General features: G+C 43.2%; 1 protein-coding gene across 3 annotated transcripts in view; it reads right to left on the bottom strand.

The window, feature by feature from the left end:
* The window catches only part of ABCC4 (ATP binding cassette subfamily C member 4 (PEL blood group)), a 219,989-nt gene that overhangs the window by 131,660 nt on the left and 64,460 nt on the right, over nucleotides 1-23,869 (bottom strand). For 2 of the 3 annotated variants that reach the window (XM_015851547.3, XM_085535997.1), the window contains exons 1-3: nucleotides 14,566-14,736; nucleotides 2,149-2,259; nucleotides 46-166 (exon numbers count right to left, since the gene is read on the bottom strand). In XM_015851547.3, the coding sequence (XP_015707033.1) occupies nucleotides 46-166; nucleotides 2,149-2,259; nucleotides 14,566-14,639 (306 nt within the window). In that variant the 5' untranslated portion in view covers nucleotides 14,640-14,736. Of the gene's footprint in view, nucleotides 1-45; nucleotides 167-2,148; nucleotides 2,260-14,565; nucleotides 14,737-23,869 lie in introns of those variants that run through there. The other variant, XM_085535995.1, reaches the window with a different exon arrangement.

Raw genomic sequence — 23,869 nt, 5'->3', positions numbered from 1 at the left:
ACTGTTAGCTAAAAAATATGCAGTGTCACATTTTATATCACTTACCTCAATCATTGTGAAAATTCCAAGAACTAAATAGGATTTCCAGTAACAAAGAATAATTGCTTTTGTTAAATGGGGCGTTTTTCCTCTCTTTTTTGCTTTTTGCACCTCTTTATCCCAGTACCTGACAAACAAAAAGCAAATATGCTGGAGACAGATGGAAACCAGTAAGGCAATTACCTGGAGTAAAACAGTTTCAGACTTGCAGTGAGACTGCCACAATCACCTTTACACTCCACTTTCATTAAGAAATTAAAAAGGTAACAGGTAGTAATGTTTTCTCATCAACATACAGTGCTTAGTATCAGAGATTATTCTCCCATAATCAGACCTTCTCTCATGCCTGTTCCTAACTCGCCTGCCCTGTGATTTCATGAGAACGAACAGATATGGCACCATCTGCATTTTTAAAGCATCAGCAGCAGTCCAGTCACTTCACACTCCCCACATCCCTCTGAGGGAAAGGGTTTCACCATCTGAGTGGCAATGACCTTTGTGTTAACCACGTGTCTACCCACAAGCAAGATACAATCTGTTCAGATTATAATCAAAGACAGTAGTAATAAGAACAATGTTGTTCAGTTAAATATGAGCATGAAATTAACTGGAACTTAAGCAGACGTCTGAAAATGGACTTGTCAGACAAGAAGTCCCCCCTTGCTTCTGGAGGCTAAGTATTTTTTGCCAGGCCCTCTGACTTCACATGTTTGAGGGCTGCAATTAGTCTAACTTGTGAAAACCTAATTTTATCCTTTTGTAACACGGTACACAAGTTTGAAGTATACAGCATGGATGGGAAAACATAACTTCTTAATTTTCATCTGCTTTTTTTTATTAAAAGGATGACAGTTATTGTCTGAATAAACGCTTCAGAATCAGAACTGAAACTACACAGATTCTTTTTGTGGGCCAAAGAGAAGCTGCTTCCTCCAGTGGCTATTTATGAATTATATTCATTCTTTGCTTCTGAGCCAAGTCCACTAAAGAATAAAAAAGAACCTTTTTTCCTTTGGCATGCTGTATTTTCTACCACTTCCTGACTCATGGAAAGTGTATGCTTTTACTGTAAGAATCACTGGAAAGAATTCACCTTCCTCTATAGTGCACTCCCTGAACAGCTTCAAGACACATCCCTGACTTTGGCAAAGACCTCAAGCCAGATTAGCACTGTCTCTCTTTCTTCAGCTTCCTCAGCTGTGGCAGGGTGATATAAGAACTGGCCATAACCTTGCGTTTCTGGACCCTTTCACTCCTTGAGGAGCCTCCTGTCCTAACCAAACCATTAGGTTTGGATTTGGCACCTTCTGAATTTTATCTGTTCAGGTTGATAAAAGTTGAATTGTGTGGGCAACATTTTCCTAGCAATTACACTGTCAAAGCAGCTCTGAAACAGTGGGTCATCTCTGCTAGTACACATTTTATATGAGTGCAGCATGTAGGCTCTTGTTCACTGCTGGCAAAAAAAAATAGCTAACAGTGGTGGCTTGAAAAATGGTGTCATGTAGCTGAGAATTTGCTCTATAAAATAGTGTTATTGTGTTCTCTGTATTTGTTGTAGCTTCCATGGAAATAAACAGTGGCATTAATTTCAGAGCAACATTGGACAAGAGAACCTGCTGAGTTCAAGAAACATTTGGATGTTCTACTGAGGGACATGGTTTAGTGGGAAATATTGATGGGGGGTACACAGTGGGACTGGATGATCTTGGAGGTCTTTTCCAACCTTGGTGATTCTATGACTGGGAGATACATCACTATTACAAGAAAAAAGAAAAATTATCTTTATTTACAAACATTTACAGCATTAATTTATTAAGGACTACCACAATAACAGCTGACGAAAAGCCTTCTCTACCAAAGCATTCTGCAAAGTACCAGACAAATGACATAATATGAATACTCTAATATAACTTCATTACGTATAATGAGAAGAAATGAAAATGTTTCCACTGTAAAATTTCTGAATGCTACTCTTTGCTATCCAGAATTGTTAACAACAGACCTTGTTAAACTTTACAACAACCTCTTCAGATTTTACAACGTGAATAAAACCTCACATTCATCAACATAAAAACAATGAAATACAACGATGATTTTACTCCTTACCACTGTAAGTCCTCCCCAAGCTTCTTTGAGGAATCTTCTGGCAGCACTTTGTACATATCATCTTCTTCAAGTTTCCGTTTGTGGCCAATAATAAATAATGGATTCAGCCACCTATTTAAATACCAATGATTAGTAAACGGATCAGCAGACCAAAAGAGTAATTAATTTCCCCACCTGTTTCTTCTTTCTTTTAGCCCCTTCTTCCCTCCTCTTCTCAAGCATCACTCAACATCCACATATTTTATAAAATTTATCTTCACAAACCCTAACGAAGTAAGTCATCTTCATTTTACAACATCCTAAAGTAGTTTATGCCCCTCAGAACCTTAGCTCCAGGCATCCAAGATAGTCAACGCAATTTTCAGACTCAAGACAATTTATTCAGTGTTTACTTATATTTATGGAAAATTAACATCCCTTTGAATATTTATGGAAAAACAGAACTTAAACCAATCATTATAATATTGACAAAACCATGCAAAAAATTATACTATATATTTAAAAAAAACAAACACTTGTAATTTGCATGGGTGTTCATTTATATGGGAGAAAACGTAAATCATGTTCAAATTCCACATTTACAAATATTAAATGTCAGTAATTTAAAGACAACCAGACCAGTGTAAAAATGGATAAATAATGTTTTATTAGTAGGACACGGCTGGAAATATAAACACAAAGCACAACATCACATTAGAAAGGATACCAAGAAACAAGTAGACTCAAAGAAGGAAAATATTTCCTAATAGCTCTATTTCCTCAAGTATTCAGATTTATTCTAAAAGCTTAGTATTTAATGAAAGAGAGGGATTTTTACAGTGCTGCTGTCATTCTGTAAGAAAAGGTAACTGATTCTTATGGCTGCCATCCACTTAGAGATAGTCCCTGATTCTATGATTTTTTTTAATGCAATAGTAGTGTAGTAAGACTAGCTTTTATGCACACAGAAACTTCCTCAATGTTGAAAAACAGGTGAAGTAAACCTAAATAGTTTCAGTTGCATCTCACAGAGCAGGCAGAAGTACGAGCAAGCACAACAGAAACAATATCATTCATGAGGCAGAGTAAAAGAGAATGATACCTATGAAACACACGTGCCTTAGAAGCAATGGGGAGGCTGCAGAAAATGCATTTTGCCACTTGATATCTTTTAGACCCTAATATTTGGTTTTGTGGTGGAGTGTGAACTTCAGCTCTCATGCTTGTTGCCTACAAGAATTTTCTAGGTCAGCCATCACAAACAGAACGAAGAGGTCAGAGATGGACCCATTTTTCTTTTTAAACTCATGACAGGATACTTGTCTATTGTCAGTTGTTCATGAAAGCTCATAAATGCTGTTCAGTTTCTGCTGCCTAATTATTCCCTGACTTCAACACAGCTTTTACTAGAACACCTGGTGCACTAGATGAAGAGTATTCTTTTCTTGAAGGCATGCACTTGAGAATTCAAGACTGCCCTGGTTTACAATAAGGACAGTTATTATTCACAACCACAACAGTGGTTATGGATACTCATCAACGAGCTTTGCATTTCTTGCTCAGGCATGCTCCAGTTTAACTCTGTATACACTGGCATATGAGAAGTTTGTTGGTTTGTTTCAGAGATGGTGGCAAGACAAGCTGAATGCTTCAAGAGGGGGCATGGAGTTTCTTCAAGGCAGAACTGTCCCAACAGCCTTTCCACAGGCTCCATGGTATGACTGTATGTGACAAATGGGATCTATGCTTCTCTTTCACTGCTCAGCATGTCAGTGCACAGGATTTATCTAACTCATTCGAAGATTAACTCTCTGTCCTTAAAGCAGCATCACTGATGCTCAACAGCCTATTCTGAACTCTTGGAGGGAGTACTTCATCTGTGCCATACCTGAGATGTTAAGTCCTCCATGTACGTTAAACATACAATTAGAAATAGAAAAAAACACTAACTGTTGCTTAAACTGTACAGACAACACAGTATCAGGACCCAAATCACTGCCACAGCTTCTCTAAAGGACTAAGATTCTCTGGGCTGCTTCAAAAGCAGCATGGTCATCAGGGCAAGGGAAGTGATCCTGCCCATCTACTCTGTACTGGTGAGACCACCTGGAGTTCTGCATCCAGATATGGAGTCCTTAGAACAGCAGAGACATGGACTTGTTGGAGCGCATCCAGCAAAGGGCCATAAAAATGATCCAAGGGATGGAACATTATCCCTATATGGACAGGCTGAGAGCTGGGGCTGTTCAGCCTGGAGAAGAGAAGGTTGCAGGGAGACCTGAGAGGGGCCCTTTTAGTATCTGAAGAAAGGAGACAGACTCTTTAGCAGGTTCATGGAGAGTCAAGGTTAGGCTGGATGGGGCTCTAAGCAACCTGATCTAGCTGTAGGTGTTTCTGTTCAGTGCTGGGGTTGGACTAGATAACTTTTAAAGATCCCCTTCCAACTCAAATGATTCTACGGCTCTCCAACATCCTTTGCTCCTGCCATGAGAAGAGCTTCTGCACAGTTTGACACAAACATCTCCATCAAATCATGTCCCTCAAATCACACTGAATCTGGGGTTTGACACTGAGCTCTTGCTACTATGGATCTAAAGCAAACGTGGGGGAAATGATCCCAAGGTCCATACACCAATTTTTGCCTGCTGGATTTCTGGCTCTCCTTGGCTCCAGCACAGCCATGGGAAGCATCTGCAGTGTTCAGTCAGCTCCTGTGGTCAGTATCAGGTGTTCCTCCTCTTGCAGCATTGCAACTAGTCTGCAGTCCACCCACAAACAGGCCAAAGGTCTCCTTTCTAACAGAGCAGGACAAACTACAAGTAATCATCCCTACCTCCTTTGTAAGTATCACGGTGAGGTTGTGCTTTCAGGAAAATACAGAAAGATCAAACCTTCTCACAGCAATGGAATCAGTTAAGATACTCCACTAGCTACTTACGTCAAAGTGGTAAAAACCAAAATTGTTCTGACACTTAAAGTTAACAAGGTGTGTAAAGAAGATATTTGAAGACATATAACAGAATGCACGCCAGGGGTGGTAAGGAAATGCATTAAAAAATAGAGCAGTGCTTCCAGTTTTGCTCCACAGAACAACATTTTCACGATTGTACTTGTACAAGCATGGTGAAAAAGTACAGCAAGGCTATGGAAGAATGATGCTTCTGTTGAGGATAACTGCTCTACCCTAACGCCAGTTTGACTCAGCACTGCAGCCACCAGTAGCAGAAAGTGTTACCGCTGCCGAGGTGCATTCCACTTGAAGAGGGACTGGATGAACTGGATATCATTGCAGGTCTCAAGTTTACAGGAGAGCAAGAGGGTCACAGCTTCTCTCTCAGCCCAAAGCTGTCAAAAAAACCACCTTACTGATGATACCTCCACCTCCACTGAGGTCATATGGTTTGCAGCAAATCCCTTCTCACCTCCCACTCTGCATTTTGTAACTTATTATTATAGTGGACAACACGGCAGGATCAAGGGTAGATTTAGACTAGGTATTAGGAAGGAATTCTTTACTGTGAGGGTGGTGAGACACTGGAACAGGTTCCCCGGTGAGGCTGTGGATACCCCCTCCCTGGAAGCACTCGAGACCAGGCTGGATGGTGCTGTGAGCAACCTGGTCTAGCAGGGGTTATCCCTGCCTATAACAGGTTGTTGAAAATGGGTCTTAAGAGATCTTGAAAACTTTCCAATCCAAACCATTCTATGATGATGGCAAAACCTCAGAATTAATCCACACGGCTTTGTGGTGACAGGAAAAAAAATATAGAATAAAATAAAAAATAAAGAAAAAAAAAGTATTTAAAAAATATTAATATAATCATGTATTGTTGAGCTTTCCAGTACCACAGTGATTTCCTTTGTCTGCCTCTACAAGAGATTCTATCCACTGGGACACTAAGCACACAGACAACATTTACTTAAGTTAAACACAACTCTGGATCTTGGAAAGACATCCCAGGATAAGTTATAGTCTTATGTTTTTGCAGTCTTGCTTTGATTCTTACATCAGCCTCAGTTAAACTTCTCAAAAACATCATAATTTATAGGAAGATTATAATATTACTTTCATACAGGTTGGAAAAAAGGTTCAAAATCTTGCAGGAACCCAAACCAGCCACTAGTCTTCATACAATCAAGCGAGGCACAGCTATGCACTCTGCCCTATTTAATGTGGAAATAAAATTATGTAGTGGAGTATCTACCAAAGTCATTTCTATATTGCTTAAAAAACAATTAAAGTTACCTATACATTCACGACACATACCTTTAACTTCATTACATCTGCTTACTCTCATGCAAAGCAATGTGATACCGCTACAGAGGTCTTAACGCTATGAAAGTTTTTAATAATACGCTGTGTTACTCCAGACTGTATTTCAAGAGTTAAATCTTTTCCAAATTTCAAATATGTTCAGTCCTTGAAGTGTATTTAGCCCAAGAGCGAGGTCTTCTATTTGTCCATCACAAATTCTCAGCGCAGCAAGTTCAGTCTATGTTAATTGCTAACGTGTTTTGAACTTCATGTTGGAAGGTCTACTTCTAGACAGAAGACTTAACAGATATTCATGTTCAGTCATTAAAGGAAGAAATGTCCATCAAGATGCCACATTTGAGAGCAGATTACACCACCAAGAGCAGAATTGAGGCCATCTTGTTCCACACAGCCAGTTATTCACATCACATATTCACAATAAGCAAACAAACCAGGCTGTTCCCTTGCCTGAAGGCTCAGTTACATTAAAGAATATTGTGAGAGGACTGTTAAAGAAGGTAGGAAACATAAGGCAATGGCCTACACAAAGAACATCCCTGCAACCTCGATAGACCAATATACAGACAGCGGTATGTACTACTCCTTTCATCCCAAAGATGGATACAAAATGGCTTAGTTACTCATCTACTGTCGGAAGGAAGAAAGATGAGGTGTTGTGGGAAGGAAAAACTAGCACCTCAACCCCACATCGCTGCATTTCAACTTACTCAAACATAGGTGTGTGCTCAGTCATCATCTCACTGTCCCCAGATACCTTCCTAAATATTCTGAATATATTTTTTGTACATTACAGCCTCCTTTTAGCCGCTCCTTCAAAACACAGTGTTCGCATGTTGCTTTTCAAAGAGCACAGTCCCATTTTTTGCTAGAACAAACTACACATAAACATGGGGATGTTTGGAAGAATCCTGAGTACCCTCTGTACTGCATGGAATGCTTCTGCTCTATCAAGACAATCAGCTGATCAAAGACATCAGGCTGGAGAGCAGCCCAGAAATAGCCCTTGTCACTGCCAGAATACTGATGTCACCAGGAACAAAGATTTAAGAAGAAAAAAATCACTTGTAAACCTGGTTCAACCCCAAGAGATATCCAACTGCAAAGCAGTAACTCACTGCTCTGAACCCAAGAAACGTCCCTCCTCTACAGCAGTACCTTGGGCACCGATAAAAATATAAAATGATTCATTTCTGAACTGACAAAGACCATAACATAAACACTCGCTTCCTGCATTTTCCTACTCCTGGGCCCTGACATTACACACCCTGTAACATTACAACACAGCCAACTAGCCACAGTTTACTTGGTTGTTCAACAAAGTGCAATTTTTACTTGCTGTAATTAAAGAAATTAACCAGTATTTTGGAGAGATTTCAGGGGGTCTGCAGGAAGAAAGTTAAGAAAGGGTTTTCTTATCAGTATAAGAGAAGCAAGACTTCAAGTGGAGGTCTGAAGTTTCCTCATCAAAATAGCACATGAGAGAATCAGGGACTCCTATCAAGCGGCAGGGCTGTTATGTAATCAAAACAGTCGTGCTTCTCTGATACACAACATAAAATTTCCTAAATGAGAAAGCTGTTAAATCAGATTTGCTAGTGTCCCAAACAATCTCCTCTTCAGTCAAGAAGGAAATACAGTACGTAGGCTTATCCAGTTCATCAACCCAGGAAGAGGACTTGCTGTACTCTGGATCTGTATGGTGTCCTGCTTGCAAATACCCTGGGGCTGGTCCACCCCTCTCCACACTGGGGCTGTCAGTGGGTACTAGGACTGACACCCACGCCGGGTCTCACCAGCTGTACCCCCATGGATAAGGGCACTGCTATCTGTCACTGACAGCTTCTAGATCATAGAATCATAGAATGGCCTGGGTTGAAAAGAACCACAGTGATCATCTATTATCAACCCCCCTGCTATGTGCAGGTTCACCAACCACCAGACCAGGCTGTCCAGAGTCACATCCAGCCTGGCCTTGAATGCCTCCAGGGATGGGGCATCCACAGCCTCCCTGGGCAACCTGTTCCAGTGAGTCACCCAGAAACGACATAATTAAGACAGCCTATGGACAAGTGCAAAGTTTGATTACCACCAGTTTCCCAAAAGACCTTACTTCATCACTAAGTCAAAAGACCAGACTAAATGGATTACACTTCTGACTAAACAATTCTGTAAAAAAGCGAAACTAAAATAAGTTTAACTATGGTGTAACTTTACAGTGCCCAGTAAAAGCCACATCCTGTATGTTTTCATCGGTTAATGCCTCAGGGAAGTGGTTTACAAGCTACATTTTCCCCATTCTTCCTAAGCCTATTTGTAAATTACATTACAAGCATCACAGTTTATACTCAATGTCCAGTTATTTTTCCAAAGTTGCACAGGAGAGTCTTTGTTTACTCAAATTCTTCCACAACACAAGGATCTAGGATTTCACCTCCTGAGCAGCTTGGAAGCACTACTCCAATCACTAAGCTGCAAAGGAACATGCATTTCTTGCTCTTTAGTCACTCACTTTGGAGCTGATTTTCCATAATGTTCCATGATTTCCTCAAGGGACCTTTTGACAACAAATCCACACTGCTTATCCTCCACATATTCCCTTCATTCTATTACTACCTACCCATGTAAAATGTTGGTACCCCTCCGGTTTATAAGCTCCCTTAAAATACTGGGAGGTTGCAATGAAGTCTCCATGGAGCCTTCTTTTCTTCAAGCGAAACAAGCACTGCTCCCTCAACCTTTCTTCCTAACAGAAGTGCTCCTGCCCTCTGATCATCTTCATGGCCTTCCTCTGGACCCTCTCCAGCAGCTCCTCATCGTTCTTGTTTTGGGGGCCCCAGGCGAGGACACAGTATTCCAGGTGGAGCCTTACAAGGGCAGAGCAGAGGGGGACAATCACCTCCCTCACCCTGCTGGCCTCTTTTGATGCAGCCCAGGATACCATAGGTCTTTTAGGCTGCAATCACACACTGCTGGCTCACATCCAGCTTTTTTTTCACCTGACAGGACCCCCAAGTCCTTCTCCACACGGCTGTTCTCAAGGAGTTCTCATCCCGGTCCATAGGCATATCTGGGATTGCCACAACATGGCTCCATGATGGAACTATGAGCTCTACATCAGCAGCACATATCCAGCAGTGCTACATCCTTGCTTTTAGTCCAGAAGAGCATTGTTGTGATGGGATGTACAGACAAGGTATAGACACCACTTCTTCTAGATTACCACTGTAATCACCATCTGATTTATTTTCCTAAGCTATCACTATAGCACATGCTCACTCATTCCCCTCAGCCAGCTGCCCTTTCACACTTCCCCTTACCAAGGCAGTCACCTACAATGATTAAGCATATTAAGTCCTGGTATTTCTTTAGGTGCTTTTCAAACAATGTTTTCAACAGACTATTGTAAGAGAGTTCTTCAACTGAGCAGAATAGAACTGGTCATACAAACAGATTCCTAATCTCCAATGAGCTAACTGCTCTAACAGCTGGAGCAGGAAGCTTCTTCACTGCATCTAAATATTGTTATAGCTCCCTTCCATTACCAGTTTCTTTATTACCTACTCCCAATGGCAAGAGGAAGAATTAAATGACCTGTGAGCTCACACTGCTGCTACAAGTGATTGGATAAGGATATGGAAAGAGAATAAACAAACAAACAGGTGATCTCCGCTCCCAGAAACCATATTTTGCTACCTGCCTCCTCCACTATTAAGGCCTGTTCTGGAACTACATGAAACAAAATCCTATTAAGGAAAGAAAATATCCAAACCAACAATAAATAAAAATACCCAACAGTACAACACACTCCTAACTTTGATGTGTTGTATGGATTACAGGAGGAACACCTTCTCTCAGAAATGACTGAGCATGGCTAGGGCATTTCAATGGCAAATAGCTTCAGTGTTTTGTCAAATGGTTCCTTTAATTGCGTATCTAAACACAGATACTTACTGTAGATAGCAGACGTCAACATTCCTGTAGTATCTACGCCCTTATCATAGTTGACATGATTTATACATAAGCTATGATTTTCAAGCAGTGTTTCCTTCCATGTAGTACAGCTATCTTGCAATAAAATGAGCAAAACTTACAGTCAAGAGACTGATTCAGAAGTGACTACAGCATATTGAATATCTTACAAATGAACAAACAAGGCATTATTTTTTATAAACAGATGTACGTATGGCCCTCAGTCTTCTTTCAAGTGGGAGGAGAAAAGGAGAAGCAAGTCTGATTTCATTCCTTGCCTATTGAAAATGCATTTTCTGTTTATCCATACTGAAAATGCTTACACTTTTGCTTCGAGTATAGTGTCTATAGTATCCATAGTATCTAAACAGTCCTGCTAAAAAAGCCACCCTGTACCAACAAATCAGTAAATGAACTAAAAATCTGCTATCTGAGATAGCTGCCTCAGATCCTTATAAAGTGAAAACTTAGGAATCTTAATTTGGGACATTCCAAGTGGGAATTCACCACTCAAAGTATCAGGCCAAATCTGAAAGTCTGATGCTGTTTGATATTTTCATTTGCTAACTGAAGGAAACTTCAAATCCTCAAAGCAAGCCTCTTCAACTGTCACCATAAGGAACACGCATCAGTTTTATCAGTGGTGTTGCTGGGCCTTTCTAGAAAGGCAGTGAATTCCCTGTATAACATCTTCCTATACAAGGCAGAATATGCCAGGTCACTGGACCAAAGTGCAGGTGACACCCAGACTGACTCAAGGCCCAGCTGAAGCAGTTGGTGGCCCTTCTGACTCTAAGCTCTGGGGCAACTGAGGAGGAAGAATTTAAGAGCATATTTTCACTGGTACAAGAGAGGATCATGGCACAAGTGGATCTGGTCAGACAAAAACAGCTACACACTGTCCAACCTCCACCGAATAACCTGGTGCCTTCATGTCCATGCTTACTGGATTCTGTTAGTGCTTAAATCCAAGGGCAAAGATGTTTATTGTTCTCCCACTACACTCCATTCAGATCAGTCAAGAGGTCTCAGTCACTCTGTCATTTTCCCTAGGGCACGCTCTTAGTAAGCCAACAGCAATGCTGCAGACACCAAAAGGTAATCACAAAAGCTATTTACTGCTTAGAATGGTAACTGCTTAGATACCACAGAGCAAGTTTGCAGTTCTGTCACTGCCAGACTGGGACAGAATCATTCTTATTAGACTTTATTATTGAAAATAAATTATAAACACATGAAATTTAATAGCTGTTTCTTTCACTTCTATGAACAAAAACACTGGATTCCCTTTTCAGGGTGTTCCTGCTCGCTCTCTTTCTCATGTTATTAATGGCTCAAAACTTATCCCATTGTAAAAAATTTAGTCATAACGTGTTTTATAACTTACCACAGGAGAGGATTCACTGCCTGACCTGAAAGGTGCTTAAAAATCCAAACGTTGTACAGTTAGAACATCTGATTATTCAAGAGAGCAAATGCTACATGTTAACAGCAGTACACCAACTGCTATTTAATGAGCATGCAAGCTTCGAGACAGAACAACAGTTATAAATATCCTTACTGTACAGCTATTAATTTAATAGTACTGAACTCCCCCCCAGCAGAAAAAGAGATGTGAAATGAGCCAGTCTGAGATTCACAAAGCATAAAGTCTAAAGCATTTTAAACTCAAAATGCTTTCCATACTGAACAGATGTTTGAACATCAAAAACACTGAATGAAACTGTCTTTCAGGGCCCTCCTACAAAGAAAGCAAATCCTCCTATCAATCCTTCAAAGCCCTCATTCCCACCAGCGAGCTGAGCCAGCAACAGAACAAATCTCATAAATGAAATACATCAGAAATATATCTGAGTGCTGCTAACTGTGTAACTATCAGACAGATGAGAAGTTTGGTAAGCATGGAAACTCGCCACTCTGGAGGTCAGTAGATAAAGCAGTAACTGTGACATCCAAAACAACAATTTGGGCTTTGATAACTTTACAGTAACATAGATAATTCAGTGAGAGCTATGGAAAACAGGAGTATTTTGCAGCCACTTCCATCTTAGTAATCTTGTCATAAATAGTTCATTCACATAACATCCAGCCTAGAATTACAGAAGGGATGCACTATAAAAGAACAACATTCACACACAATCTAGATGCTCCTCTTTCCCATGAATGTATTGCTGGAGAGTTTAATGTTCATCAAGCTCGTACTTGTCAAAGTCACAACCCCAAAAGCAAGAAGACAAGCTTTGAACAATGGGAGAAGAATGTCTTCAGCCTACACACTCATTACCCTAGTTTTATAATTCAGTGAAAACACGACTTCTTTTCTTTCCCTGGGAGTTTGATCTTGTTTCCGCAAGGCAGAATAATTTCAGCTTTTCTTCTGCACTACTGGCAACAAAAGAGGAGGGCGGTTTCTTGCAATGGCAAAACTGCACTTTAAGAACAAAAAAATGGAAAGAAGGAGAAAAAAAAGGACACAGCAACCTGCTGTGCCCTACCTTCTATCCTCAACGATAACACCTGGCACTCAGAGCAGAGCAAAGCAGGCACACTCCTGCAGCCACATGACTGCAGCTCCCAGGACCGCCTCCTCCAGCACCGCTTTTCCAGTTCTCCAGCTGGAGAAGCATCTCAGAGCATCCCGCATGAAGAAGCAGCAGCAGTTAAAACGAAGCAGTGCCACAGCAGTGCTCTCACGGCAGGCTGATAGATGCTGTACGCTTTGTAGGAAAAAAGGGATGTTTCTAAAGGTGGCCCTTAAAATCAATCTATAGCTAAAGGGTGTTTAAATACTTCTTGATTTTACATCAAGCCATACAAACTTGTAGAAAAGTGGAACCCCCTACTACTTCATTTAAACCACTGTATAATTGCCACTCATTTCAGTGGCAATTTTCACTAAGAAAATAGTAATGTTTTCTGACATACAAATAACAAGGATATGTTCAGATGGGTTTTCTTAATTTGTTTTTTCCTTTGATAATCACATGCAGCCCATGCAAGAAAAGAGGCTTTAGAAGACTGAATCCATTGCTGAGAAGTAGTCTGGAGGCCTCACAAGCAGCATATGGGGCAATTTCTCCCATTTGTTCATAACAGGTGTTTTGTTTTTTTTTTTCTTTGCTTCCAGGTTTCCTAGCAATGCTGTGTCCAACATGGGCATTCCTGGTGTTAAAACCTTACACAAGTATACGCCCCATATGCCCACTAATTAGTCACAGAATTGTAGGGGTTGGAAGGGACCTCTAGAGATCATTGAGTCCAATCCCCCTAACAAAGCAGGTTCCCTACACCAGGTAAATGTCAGGACTTATAAAAACCCTCTACCTTCAAATAGGGATTCCTGCACCTGCTCAGCATGGCTTTCAGGATCGGAGAATATTACTTGTGTCGCAGAACTGAGTGTTATGCTCTCACCCTCCTCTCCTACACGTGCTGTGGGCTCAGAGAACTGCCTGCTGTCTTCCAAAGGGATCTGCCCTGACAGACGAGTTGGTGCTCTTCCATTTCACCTTGAGTGTCCTTTCCTAGCGCCTTTCAAAGCAATAAAACTGTCTGGAAGTAACTCGTCGCTGCTCTATTACACGTGCTATGTCGAGGACCCCGCTAACACGAGCTCCGCCTTCGCCGCAGGGGCCATCCGGGCGAGCCGGCAGCACCCCATCTTCACTCGGCCACACCTGAGGCCTTCAGCCGGCCGCCCCCTTCTCCATCGAACTCCGCACAGCGCTCAGTTCCAGACGCTGCCCGAGGGATGGAAGGAAAGCCCCGCGCCGTTAAAGACAGCGGCGGAAGATGCCGGCCCGCGGCCCGTTACGTGCCGGGAGGGGCGGCGCGGAGCCGGGAGCCGAGGAGCAGCCGCAGCGCGCTGCCCGCCGGCCCCGCGGCACCCCACGTGCGGCGGCACAGCCAAGGGGCCGCGCCCGCTGCGTGAGGGCGGCGGTGCTCGCGGGAGGCCCCGGGGCCGCGGCCGGCAGGCGGCTTCCCCCCGGGCGGCACTACCGCCCGCTGCCGCCTTCACCTCGGATGACCCCGCTCCGCCACGGCCGCCCCCGCTGAAACCACCTGCGCTCGGGGTCCGCTCGAGCCGGCCCCTCCGCTCCGAGCCTAGTGGCGGCCGGGCGGACCCATCCCTCCCCGAGCCGCGTGGCCGGGGCTCAGCATCTCCCCGTGTCGGCCGCGTGCCCGGCGCTCACCAGAAGAAGAGCCGGGAGCAGAGGTTGGCATCCCGCAGCGGGTTGGGTTTCTCCTCGCGGGGTACCGCTTCCATGCCGCCCGCCGCTCTGCGCCGCCCCGCGTCGCTCCAGCCCGCCGGCGGCACCGCACCACTCCGGGCGACTTCCCACCGCGGCAGCCGCCGCCGCTGTGCCGCCGGTCGGTGCTGTTTCCGGGACAGCCGGCACTCCCGCCCCGGCCCTCCTCCAGCCCGCCCCGCAGGACGCCTCCTGCCGGCACGGCTCCCCGCGTGCAGGCCGCGGCCCGGAGCTACCGGCGGCAGCGGGCTGAGAGGGACCCAGGTGTGGAGCCCTCAGTACAAAAAAGACATGGAGATTATGGAAAGGGTCCAGAGGAGGGCCACGAAGATGATCAGGGGGCTGGAGCACCTCCCCCATGAGGACAGGCTGAGGGAGTTGGGTTTGTTCAGCCTGGAGAAGAGAAGGTTGCGGGGTGACCTCATTGCAACCTTTCAGTACCTGAAGGGAACTTACTCCCAGGAGGGGAGAAAACTCTTCGAAAGGGCTGACAATAGCAGGACACGGGGAAATGGTTTTAAGTTAAAAGAGGGAAGATTTAGGTTGGATGTTAGGGGGAGGTTCTTTACTAAGAGAGTGGTTAGGCCCTGGAACAGGCTGCCCAGGGAGGTTGTGGATGCCCCGTCCTTGGAGGTGTTCAAGACCAGGTTGGACGGGGCCCTGGGCAACCTGATCTAGTAAATATGTATGTTTGGTGGCCCTGCCAGGCAGGGGGGTTGGAACTACATGATCCTTGAGGTCCCTTCCAACCCGGCTCATTCTGTGATTCTGTGACCGCCGTGCCCTGCCGGGCAGCTCTTGGTTCCGCAGCCTGGGCCCGGCTCCGCTCACGTCTGTCAGCCGTGGGTGACCCCTGTATGCCCCACAAGGCTCGAAGAAAGGCTTGAAGCCGGCTGTAGTTTGTATTGTGTTTCCGAGATGAGGGGTTAGCCACATTTGTCAGGCTGCAGCGGGGTGATGTTGCTATCTCTGACACTGCTTGTGCTGTCTGCGCTGGTCAGTGTGTGCTTATTAAACTGCTGCTGGTGAAATGATTTGCTGTCCTCACAGTGCTGGTGGATCTATGGGAGGCAAAAGGACACGTGGGCCAGGAGCAAAGCCACCTGAATCGCGGGATCAGAGATTCATTACAGTTGGAGAAGACCACTAAGATCATTTAGTCCAGCTGTCAAACCATCACCATCGTGCCCGCTAACCCTGTCCCTCAGTGCAACACCTACATGTCACCTCCAGGGACTGTGACTCAGCACTTTTTTAGAGATGAACTTTTTCCTAGTACCCAACCTCAATCTCCCCCGGCACAATTTTAGGCCATTCCCTCTTATCAGTGTTACCTGGCTGACCTCCATCTCACCACAGCCTCCCTTCAGGTAGTTGTAGAGAGCAATGAAGTCTTCCCTGAGCCTCCTCCAGACTGAACCTCCTCCAACCTCTCCTCATAAGACTTGTGCTTCAGACCCCTCACAACTTCACTGCTTTTCTCTGGACATGCTCCAGGACTTTCATGTCTTTTCTTGTAGTGAGGGGCCCAAAACTGAACACAGCACTCAATGTGCAGCAATGCATGGGGTTGTTTTGACCAAAGCTCAGGACTTAGCTCTTGGTCTTGTTGAAGCTCATACAGTTGACTTCAGCCCATCGATCCTGCCTGTCCAGGTCCCTCTGAATGACACAGACATCTCCCATCACTGGGCAAAACCCCACTTCAGTTCAAGACTGCAGTCACAGGGGCTTGAGATGAGCTAGACTGGTCTGAGGCGACAGCTCACCAGTGCTGTCTGTAGTTCAAGTTTGACAGTGTTTACGAGACTGGAGTTGTTCTGAACAGTTCTGTAATTCCACAAGGTGGTGCATCACAGAAATCCTTGGAGTAATTCTCAAAATTCAGCTCCTTCATTGTCACTGTGAATGAACTCTTTTCCAGTACTGTTGCCAATGGCCTGCCACAGGGGCTGTGACTGCAAGAAGTAAATTGGCAGAGGCCTAAGAAAGTGAGAATGAAGTGCACATATCTAAAGATAGCAGAATAACCCTTTTGGCTCTTACTAGACTCTTGTAAGTATGTTCATGTCTTTCTTACTGGAGAGTCCAGAACTTGATCCAATACTCCAAGTGTGGCCTCACCAGAGCTCCCCCATCCTGCTAAAGGTACTTCTCTTAATTCCTTCCAGAATGTTGTTAGACTTGTAGCACTAGGCTACTGTTAACTCACATGCAACTTGGACCCCCAAGTCCTTTCACTTCCAAGCTGTTTCACAGATCATAGAATGGCCTGGGTTGAAAAGGACCACAATGCTCATCTAGTTTCAATGCCCCTGCTGTGCGCAGGGTTGCCAGCCACCAGGCCAGGCTGCCCAAAGCCACATCCAGCCTGGCCTCCCTCCTGTTTATACACACTCTTCAAGTACTGGAAGAGATCTTCCCAGAGCCTTCTCTTCTCCAAGCTAAAGAAGCTCAGTTCCCTCAACCTTTCCTCATAGGAGAGGTGCTCCAGCCCTCTGACCATCTTAGTGGCCCTCCCCTAGACATGTTCCAAGAGCTCCATGTCCTTCCTGCACTGGGGTCCCCAGGCCTGAATGCAGTTCTGCAGATGGGGCTTCACAAGGGCCAAGTAGAGGGGGACAATCACCTCCCTCTCCTTGTTGGTGCCTTTTTTAAATGCAGCCCAGCATATAGTTGGCCTTCTGGGCTGCAAGCACACACTGCTGGCTCATGTCCAGTTTCTCACTTCAGATGAGTGGCCCCCATCATGTTCTGGTGTATGGATTTGTTCCTCTCCATGTTCAGGGCTTTGCATTTCTTGTTGAGCTTCATGGGGTTTCTGTCAGCCCATTTCACCATCCCACCCAGGTACCTACAGATGGCAGCACAGCCCCCTGGTGTCTCATCTACTCCAGTATAGACACCTGGGACACACTGCTAGATACTGGCCTCCAACTAGACCTGGTGCAACTGATCTCAACTATAATCTGCTAGACTGTTTCCCCCTCCAGCTGAGCCAGCTGCAAGACTAACACTATACATACATTCTTGTTTATCTTTTACCCTCAGAAGCAGCCATCCCTCTCTATTCCTACTTAAGTGCCTTATCAGTGAAATAATTAACAGGGCTGGCATCAGACCTCAAACCGTTAACATAGTTCACATGTTGTTATAAAGGAAGGACAAGATCTGGGCTGCACAGAATTACTGAAGAAAGCACATTGGTTCATGCTTTCAAGAATGTCGTAACAACCGCAAGCCAAACAAATCAAGCTTAAGCTTGCTGTCAGTAAGCATGGACAAAACTGGCAGCAGAATACATTGAGCATATACAGTGTGCCACAGTGTTTTACAAGCAATAAGTGGTATGCTTTTCAACAACTGTCTATAGATCCTTGCAAATTAGCATTAAGGAAATAGTGTGGTGATTTGAAAGGATGGGCTTTAACAAAATAGCACTCATGTGTTCCCAGGTCTCCCAAAACATACAAACTCTGCCCATCAGCAAACTCTGGCAGGTTTGGATTTCTGCAAAGCAAGTTTGTCCAACCAGATCTTCATAAGAGAATTAAATGTGTGACGGCCCAATGAAAGTCCCATAATTTCAGGTAGAGAGAGAAAGATGTAAATCTTAAAACCAGCTTCTACTCCTGAAGCGTTACCTTTGTGAAATAAAGTACAAGGCCAGTAATACTGCAATGAAAGATTATCTAAATGCTTCTTAGTTTGGAGTAGAACAACTGGTCGTGAACGAGTACTTTTTTAATGAATACAGTTTGCAGTATTAAAGTAAAATATCAAAGTAATTATATCCAAGATCACTGTAATGGCAGGAAAAGGGCAAAGAAGAAACCTTAAGAAATAAAATTCTTTGCCAGCATTATCAGTAAGAAATGATGACACTACTGAATTATAAAATAAATACTGGTGTTGACTTCAGTGTCCAAAGCAAAGCACTCCAGAAAGGCTGGAGTAGAGATTTAGCAAGCATGGAGAATAAACTAAAATTCAAGAGGAAAAGAACATCCTGAAAGCTAAATGAGTCGGTAACTCTATCTGTCGAGTGGGCAAATAACCAATAGAAATTGATGCAGTAACACAGAGCTTGGTAGCAATTAAAAGAGCAACAGAGATGCTCAAGAAAATCTGAGGCTGCACACAGGGAGGAGGAAAAACAGCACAATAATGGAATTTATAATCTCCAGTCTATTTTAGGGGAAAAGAAGAGCAACAGCCAATCTGTGTATTGAATGTTTTGCTATGGTAGCACAATACTCAGAACATGGAAACAAACAAATTAAGGTATGACTTAATAAGCCTATAATATCAGTGCAGCAAAGCCAGCTGCTCAAATAAGGTAATAACCAAACTAAGCCAGCGGCACCTATTAGTCATATATATTGCGCTGGAGTAATCAATTAGTTTCACAGCAGATGTCACAAACTGACAGACACATAAGGCTCCTTGTTTCTTTAATACACAAGAAGGATTCTGCTTGCTAAATGAACACCTGTATGGTGTGCAGCCTTCAGCCCTCTTTGATCTGCTCTCTTGTTCTGAATGCTTCCAGCTGGACAAGTTTCTTCATGTGCGTATTCAGTGGTGCTCACCGCTTGAGTACAAGTGGTTAACAAATGTCTGCTTTTCACAAAGCCCTCACAACATAATTGGGTGGTTTAATTTCCAGATGGTGAATAAAGAGCATGTGGATCTTAGATGAAATATAGGCGCTGATTCTGATTGTGCAATAGGAACCTAAAGCTTGATATTTCAGAGGATATAGCACTAGAACCTTTCATGTTTCAGCAAGTTCCCGTTGATTCCAGCACTGATCAGTTTCTACAAATCGCTCCCCAGGGCCTCAAGGCAGGTACACAGAACACCAAGAGCACATGTGCCTGAGTGTGCTTGAAAAGTCTGGGTAAAGAATTTGCTAAGCACTACATGGTATCAGTGAGGCAGTAAGGACAGAAACGTTTCCAAAGCTGTTTGAAAGACACCTGATGGAATAGCTCCCCAGAGACAAGCTACAACAGCAGAACGTAAAAGCTTTACAACAGTGTATTGTTTAATTTTTTTTGAAGGGAGCCAGACAGAAATGTACTCTGTATGCCTTCCTGACAAGCCAATCAGGTACCCTTGTTTCCTGCCATGCCACAAACAAGAAAGAGGCATTCCACTGGCAGTTAGCCCAGCTTGTCACTCTTCAGTCCGTGGCCTGACTCATCATCTTGCTGACGTGTCTGCTGGAGAATGGATTCTCATTCTTTTGCAATACAGACATACCACCCTGTTCCTCTTCACCTACATCGCAGGAATGTAAAAGCTGAAGAATCATGCTGTAAATTACTCTGCTATTGCCGCCTGGTTGTCAGTGTTTAATACCGATGCCCTTCTTATTTCTTCCTGTTACTCTCCTAGCCATCTGTATTTTCCCCAAATCTCTGATCTTATAGTTTATACCAATTAACTTATTCATTTTTCTGAAATTATGATACATAAACAAAGACGCCTATTTCCATTTTGGCTGTGGTGATGCCTCACTTTTCACTTAGCCAGAAGTTACCACTCCAGAACAATTCAGGTCTTTCATTAGTTGTGGAATATCTGCCAGTCACAGCGATGTCTCAGGTGCCTTCAAAATGGCATGATGCACCTCTGTTGGGCCACTGAATCCCACCTTGCTATCTTTACTACTGAATCCATCTGGCTTTTAACTCAGAGCCCTCTCCATTTTTGACAGCAACATTAAGGTTATTTTGGCCATTAGAATTTCTCGTAAAGAGCTTTTAATTTTTATTCACATTTTTCTGTCTAAATGTCACACACACACACACACACACACACACACACACACACACGGGGTTTTAGTTTCACAGTTTAGTTCTTTCAGTGTTTGTCTGATTATTTGCTTTACACAAAATAGCGTAAGTAGCAAATAGCAGTTTCAGTTGATTGTCTGCTAAGGTAGGATTCCAGTTACTTTCTATTAAATTAAAATGTTGATGCAATAGAAGAGGAGCAGAAAAGGTTGTACTTAAAGTTATAATTGGCACATCTACCTCTCATAAGTTTCAACTAACAGTTTTCTCTCTGTAATTCATACTAATACTTTAAGAGTGTTAGCTGTAGGATGGTTTAGATGAGCTTGCAGGAGGCTTTCATCAACAGCTCTTTGTGCTTATAGTTAAAATACTGACTAAGGTGTATTTACAGTACTGCTGTTCTGAGATACACACCTCTCTTTTATCCCTTCCTAAGCAGTTAAGAACTTATGTTACTGTTCCAGTTTTACCGTGTAATAGACATCAAACTTTCTGCTTATATCCAATTACATTTTCAAGTCTTCTCTTTTCTTAACTCATGTTCCTAATACTGGTAATACAGCTTCTGAGGAGCAAAATCTTTATATTTTCCACATCATAGCAGTTGGTAGAGCTTTTTGACCTTTATTTGCCTTCTTCCTAATACCTGACCTCTTGCTTTGCTAGTTTAATACTAGCCAGCACAGCCCAGGATAATCTCCCAGCAACAGTGAATTACAGTATCAGAAAAATTATACTGAACTAGTTTTAGGGCAAGGGTGAGTCAACAAACAGAAAATAAACTTCAGTGAGTGTTGTGTAGCCTGTGACTAATAGCACAGGGAAAGCAGACTTTCCATCTTTGGCATTTGAAAAACCAGATTAAATTAATCTGTAATGACTTAAGTAACACAGTCCAAGGGTAGGAAGGAGACTAGCTGGCCTCTTGACACCTGTATTTTCTATGGTTGCTGCTGTCCATGAACTTGTTTGACTAGGCAAGATTCCCAGGGTGTTACCATTGACTTCTGCACAACAAAGAGGGAATTCACTTTCAGAAACCCAGAGCTTGGATGTAGACTTCCTCTTCATTTTATGTAGGTCTGGTTTCAGTGATATAATGCTGTTGTTGTACAGATGAGGATCTTGGACATGAGTTTAGTCTTGTTTTGGTTTGGTTTGGTTCTCAGATGGTTGTTTTCTTTTTTGTGTTTTTTTATTTTATTTTATTTTATTTTATTTTATTTTATTTTATTTTATTTTATTTTATTTTATTTTATTTTATTTTATTTTATTTTATTTTATTTTATTCCCAGTAGCTTTTGGGCTATACAGCATTGAAAAAAAAACCACCAAAATTCCAGTGGTTTCCATTAAAAAAAATCTGTTTTCAAAAGTGACTAAGATGTAATAAGCTAGTAGTAAACATTTGCCTTATGCTTCAGTGTCTTTCTTCATTATGGAACTATCTTGCCTTCTCTACATTTATCTAGATGAATTGAGTTTCCATCGCACGAGCTCTTCAGAATCACAGAATCATTAAGCTTGGAAAAGACCTCCATGATCATCCAGTCCAACTGTCCACCTATCACCCATGTTGCCCTCTAAGCCATGTCCCTCAGTACCTCATCTAAACATTTCTTAAACACTTCCAGAGTCAGTGACTCCACCACATCCCTGGATAGCCCGTTCCAGCACCTGACCAAAGTTTCAGAGAAGGAGAAGCAATTCCTAATGTTCAGCCTGAATTTCCCCTGGTGCAGCTGGAGGCCATTCCCTCCAGTCCTGCTGTTAGATACACAGGAGAAGAGCCCAGCATCCATCTCACCACGATGTCCCTTTAGGTAGTTGTAGAGAGTGAGAATGTCTCCCCTGAGCATCCTCTTCTCCAGGCTAAACAATCCCAGTTCCCTCAGCTGCTCCTCATAAGACTTGTGCTCCAGACCCCTCACCAGTTTCATTGCCCTTCTCTGAACACACTCCAGGGCCTCGATGACTTTCTTGCAGTGAGGGGCCCAAAACTGAACACAGTACTCAAAGTACTCATCAGAGCTCAATACAGAGAGATGATCATTTCCCTGCTCCTGCTGGCAACACTATTTCTGATACGAGCCAGGATGCCATTGGCCTATTTGGCTACCTGGGCACGTTGCTCGCTCACATTCAGCCAACCAATGACCCATCGCCCTGTTTCCTCTACATGGTCTTCCAGCCACTCTGCCCCAAGCCTGTAGCATGAAGTGTTGCATGGGGTTGTTGTGGCCAAAGTGCAGGACTTGGCACTTGCTCTTGTTGAACTTCATCCCATTGGCCTCAGCCCAGCTATCCAGATTGTACAGATCCCTTTTATTCAGTGTCAAAGTAAGTAGGCAAGAGGGGAGGAGAGAGACCGAAGTGGAAGCATGGAAGTTGTCACTTGCCTGAAGACCAAAGAAAGAAAATGCAGATGGTGAGCACTCATGCATTTACAAGACACACAACAAATCAGTCAGTAGATCCATTATTGTGTCCCAAACTTTTCAGGTTATTCTTAATGCCACTCTGCCTCCATGCTAAAGTTAAAATACAGACAGTGTACAGGTACAGATGTGGCTTTTACCCTACTGGATGTTATCAACTACAATGTGATATTGGACATAGTTAAGATAATTTCTCCCCTTATAAAACAATATTTGTGACCTCAAAACAGAAACTAAAAATGGTTCCAGCCAAGATCTTCAGTCTATACACTTTCCTCAAATAACAATGAACCTAAAAATATATGCCTTTTTTTTTTTTTTTTTTTTTTATTAATAAAACTTTTTTTGAACAGCCTTTATTGTCATCCAGAATCCTGGCTGAAGCTCATGAATAACTAGAATACTGCTAGGTCAAGTAAATTTTAGATAGCACAAACTAAACCACTCAAATATGTTTTAATAGTAAAAGGAGCACATTCATGTTGCACACTGAGAACTTGACTTCTACCTTTAATTAAAACTTACAGTGATAGGTCAAATACAGCTGCGTGCACACACCATTATCTTTAGAATCATAGAATCACAAGGTTGGAAAGGACCTACAAGATCATCCAGTCCAACCATTCTCCCATTACCATTGCTACCACAAACCACTAAACCACATCTCATAGCTCCTCATCGAGATGCCTCTTAAACACTGCCAGGACGGCGACTCCACCACCTCCCCGTGCAGACCATTCCAGTACCTGACCACTCTCTGAGAGAAAAAGTTTTTCCTTATGTCTAATCTAAACCTCTTCTGGGACAACTTGCGGCCATTTCTTCAGGTCCTGTTTGTTGACTGGGAGAAGAGGCCAAGCCCCTCCTCATCATGACCTCCCTTCAGGAATTTGTAGAGAGCAATGAGGTCTCCTTGAACCTTCTTTTCTCCAGTCTAAACAATTCCAGCTCCCTCAGCTGCTCCTCATAAGACTTGTGCTCCAGACCCCTCAACAATTTTGT

Source organism: Coturnix japonica, chromosome 1, assembly GCF_054131305.1.
Source record: "Coturnix japonica strain WE chromosome 1, WE-NBRP24, whole genome shotgun sequence".
In the NCBI taxonomy this organism is placed as follows: domain Eukaryota; kingdom Metazoa; phylum Chordata; class Aves; order Galliformes; family Phasianidae; genus Coturnix; species Coturnix japonica.
This window is presented reverse-complemented; position numbering and strand designations above follow the sequence as displayed.